The sequence below is a fragment of the Camelina sativa genome, chromosome 10 (genome assembly GCF_000633955.1).
Source record: "Camelina sativa cultivar DH55 chromosome 10, Cs, whole genome shotgun sequence".
NCBI lineage: Eukaryota > Viridiplantae > Streptophyta > Magnoliopsida > Brassicales > Brassicaceae > Camelina > Camelina sativa.
The window spans coordinates 10,754,875-10,759,497 of NC_025694.1; the positions used below are offsets into that span (position 1 = coordinate 10,754,875).

Genomic DNA, 4,623 nt, shown 5'->3' on the forward strand with positions numbered 1-4,623 from the left:
CAGTGGTTGGGCCCTTTTATGATCTCTGCACTTTCTAATTGATTCTATCATATTAGTGAACATTGATGAAATTGATATTAATCATTCAACACTACTATGTTTTTATCATTCCTTTTGATATCTTGAGTCATTCGCACATGGGTGAATCAGACATTCACTTATTTACTAGTTAATAATTTTAATTTTTAGTATGATAATCAGCTTTTATCATATAAAAAAATTAGAACAAAGATATGTGAGTGTGATAGAAACAAAAACGTTTTTACAAGTGAATGTAACAGAAACGTTTGAAAAAAGACCCAAACCAAAATGAAACAGAAACGTTTTGTTATTCGTAGACTCACCGAACTATATATTATCTTTCTATATATATCACATGTTGTGATCCATATTTTGTAGCCGATGATATAAATCATGTCATGAGCACTTAGTAATCACTTGAAACACAAATCTTTACGTAGTAGGAACTACTAGTCGTCGTGATTCTGTTCTTGATTATTTATTACAAGTAAAGTGGATATGTATTAAAGAATTTAATACTTCTATAACAACTCGTATGAAAAAGTCAGAGGTAAATATACTGATTTTAGAAAGAGTAAATTACACTCCATCTGAGTTAATACCATCCTATGATTTCTTTTATTTTTGTTTGTGGATTTTAGGATACATACGACTACGAATGACAAATAAGATTTTAGTAATAGTGTACATATATCTATAAATATCAAAATTTAAATTTAAATATAAACGTAAGATAATATGTCCTTATTATTAATATTTCAGAAAGTTTGACTAGTTTAACAAAAATAAAAGGCTTGACTAAGAAAGATTAGTCGTAATTAGTGTTATTTTAAGAATGATATCCATGCTTTCTATAAAAAGAAACTCACAAAAAGAAATATTTAATATATTGTGAAAACATAATTGGCAGCAAACCTGTGTTCTGTTCTTGCCTGGTATATATCGGAATTTTCCTGCTGGTACCAACCTATTTGATATGGTTCATGTATCATTTGATATACATACATACGTACACATAATATATTTATACGCAAGTATGTTTGTAATTAAACCCCTTGGTCTCTATATAAATAAACACGACACGACATATATATATACTTCAGTACTAGACACAAACTTAAAGGTAAAATATTGAATAAATGGAGAACCAAAACAAAAGCTGTCTTCAGAAAGATCCAATGTCAGAGGCCAAATTATACGTAGAAATTGGAAGCCTCCGGCAGAGAAATGATCAAACGAAGCCGTTTTGTGCAAACTCATCACTGACGCAGCGTGAGATGGAATCTCTAGTGGCGATCTGCGATACCTTGATACCCTCCATCGACGGCTCCGGAGTAGGACACGTGGATGATGATTCCGTCGCTGAGTATTTCTCCGCCTCCGCTTCTCAGACCGGAACTCCAGACCGCGTAAGTGCTATTTACATACATGCATGGCCATATATATATAGAAGATATCTACATAGATGATAGATCCCAAATATATACACATGCATGAACTCATGAACATATCATATATAAGACACATATGCTTCCTCAACTTTTTATGCACATAAGTTTTGGTTGTTTTTGTTTGTAATCTTTCTCGATCAATGTTTTTAAAATTAAATTTGTAGGTGTTTACAAACGTTAAACCTTTTTTTTCTTTCTCAAAAGTGATTCATTTCCAGGTTTCGACAACGTTAAACAACAGTTTTTACTGGTTAAACTATATATAATAATTGGATTACATGAAGTGTTTAGCAACTAGAGATTTATATATTGAATCTGTGTGGGTAATTCCGTAATTATAGTTGCATATTGCATGCATGTGTCAATCAGTACTTTTGTCGCTAAAAGAAGAATCAGTACTTTAGATGACAACAAAAAATCAGTACTCTCAGTGAAAATATAGGTCCGAGATATTTCGAGTACACCTAAATTCCGTCATCACGCTTGCCAATGATGCCAAATATATCTCACAATTAAATTCCATTTTTTTTTTTTTGGTTAATTCGTCTACTTTTTGCAACCATTTATTCGTTCCATATATGTATGATAATTAGATATAGGGTATTAATATTACTCCGATGACCAATTCAAATATTCCTTTTCGTGTCATAATTACATTGACAAGTAAGAAAGTCAAAATAGATTGATACTTATCTTGTTTACTAGTCAGTCTACTACGATGTTAATACTTATTAATTATTGGTCTTGACTTGAGTCAATGTGAAGATTTTTTATTTATTATTAACTGATAATGCACTATTAAAAAAATCAGAGAATTCACATTACAATTATAAAACTTTCAGTTAACCTAGGCGGTGGTGATAAATAAAAAATCTCCATCATATCAGTTAATAATGATTAATGAATCTGTTCAGTGTATAAATTCCTTAAACCTGATTAGATAGTAGTCGATTCAGAGACTGCCATCAACATATCCACTCGAATTAGCGAGACTGGTTTGACCATATAGTTTTGTGGGCGATCCATAAAATAAGTAAAACAAAAGAATCTTGGATTGTTAATGAATTCAAATTTTATGTTATTGATTTAGGATTTAGAAAGAATTTTAATGACTTTATGTTCTTGCTGATTGTTAGAATCATAGAAAATTGAAAGTTAAAAATGAAAGATTCTAAGAGATTGTTTAGGAAGTTTTTTAAAATCTTGATGATTTGTTTTTTCTAATCTTGTAAAATCTTTCTATTTGATGAAAGAGTTTTCATGACTTTTGTTATGAAGGAAATGATATAAAATCCTAAACCAATAACATAAAATTTGAATTCATTAACAATCCAAGATTCTTTTGTTTTACTTGAATAACATAAAACTTTTAATGACTTTATAAAACTCTTAATCCAATAACACTAGATTTATCAAGATTTTAGATAACTTTTTACAAATCCACAACCAATAACACCAAATTTTTAAAGAGTTTTTAAAAGTCTTGATTGAATAACAACATATTTTACCTAACTTTTAAAGTCATTAAAATTCTTTCTAAATCCTAAACCAATACCTCCCCCTAAGGAGCAAAAATATTTAGGGTCCAATTGTTTCAAACAAATACAATAGCAATATAAAAATATTTTTATGCTAAATCTTTGTATGAAAACTGTTAAATATTTCTTTCTGATTCATATAATTTTCATCATTATTATTTAACCGTTTTTATTTAATTAGATCATAAATTCACAATAATATAGGTGGCAAAGTTAATGAGTGAGAGACTTGACCACCCGAAGAAGTGGATACTAAGAGTTGCATTGTGGTTTCTCTCCACTTGGATCGGAAGTTTCATCTTGTGCGGTCGGAGAAGTTTCACCGGCGAGTTTCCTTACTTCCGGATATTCTGCCGGCTGCCGGCAAAACAGAGAGAAGATGTTTTGCTCAATTGGTCTGCAAGCTATTTCTCACTCCTTAGAATGTTCTTTAGGTGCATCAAACTTATCTCTGCCCTTGTCTTCTTCACTCAGGTAAATTAAACTTAAATCTTTGTTACTCATTACAATTTCTTATTTCTTAGTACTATATATGTACTCCTAATGTTTCTTTAAGTTTTATGTTTTTTACACACTATATTTTTCAATATCAAGTTTAATCTTACTCTACTAACTAATTAAACTTATCAAGATATTTCAGATTTACATCTTATTCACTTCACATAGTATGCGAATATTATAAAGCAAAATTTTACATAGAAGAATTTAACCATGAAGTCAAGGACATGTGTGAGTTGGTAATGACCTGGACATGAGTGATTCTTAAATTTTGAGCCAAAATGCAAAATGTCTATGTGACCATATATGGTAACGAGGTCTATATGGCCCAACCCAATTATTTACGTGTGGTGGACCTGTTAAAAAGTATTCTTCAAAGAGACTCATTACACGATGTATCCGGGAGGAACTTGTCAACTGCTGACAACTGATATACCATATAACTTCTAAAACGAATTAAATTTCTAGTGATTTAATAACTTTCAGGTCGATGGAAAAGGAAGGAACTTGTCTTGGAAAGCAATTGGTTACAATGGACCCAACTTAGATAATAGTGATCTTCAAGAAGAACTAAATGAGAAGAAGAAGAAACCTGAGGAGATCTTTGGACCACTTTACAATGGGATCGTCGATCTCAAAAGCCCTAGAGAAGTCGTTACAAAGAAGTTAACCGATCGTGGGTTCACAGTTTCAACTCCAAAAAAGAATCCAAAAGGATCATCTCTCTCTAACCGGGTGATGACAATCCGATGTGATGCTGTGGTGGTTGGGTCCGGATCCGGTGGAGGAGTGGTAGCCGGAGTATTAGCCAACGCGGGTCACAAAGTGTTGGTGGTGGAGTCAGGAAATTACTATGCAAGAAGCACACTTTCTTTACTTGAAGGGCAGGCTATGGAGGAGATGTACTTGTCCGGTGGGTTGTTAGCGACGTCTGATATGAACGTAGTGGTTCTCGCAGGGTCCACGGTCGGAGGTGGTTCTACAATCAATTGGTCCGCCTCTATCAAGACACCAGAACATGTGATGAATGAATGGGCAGAAAAGTCCAAACTCGAAATGTTCGGAAGTGATTCATATCGAGAGGCAATGGATGTTGTATGTAAGAGAATGGGTGT

General features: G+C 32.4%; 1 protein-coding gene across 1 annotated transcript in view; it reads left to right on the forward strand.

Annotated features, from left to right (window-relative positions):
- The window catches only part of LOC104718386 (long-chain-alcohol oxidase FAO4A-like), a 6,721-nt gene continuing 3,215 nt past the window's right edge, over positions 1,118–4,623 (forward strand). The window contains exons 1-3 of the mRNA XM_010436126.2: positions 1,118–1,430; positions 3,215–3,484; positions 3,995–4,623. Of these exons, the coding sequence (XP_010434428.1) occupies positions 1,161–1,430; positions 3,215–3,484; positions 3,995–4,623 (1,169 nt within the window). The 5' untranslated portion in view covers positions 1,118–1,160. The remainder of the gene's footprint in view (positions 1,431–3,214; positions 3,485–3,994) is intronic.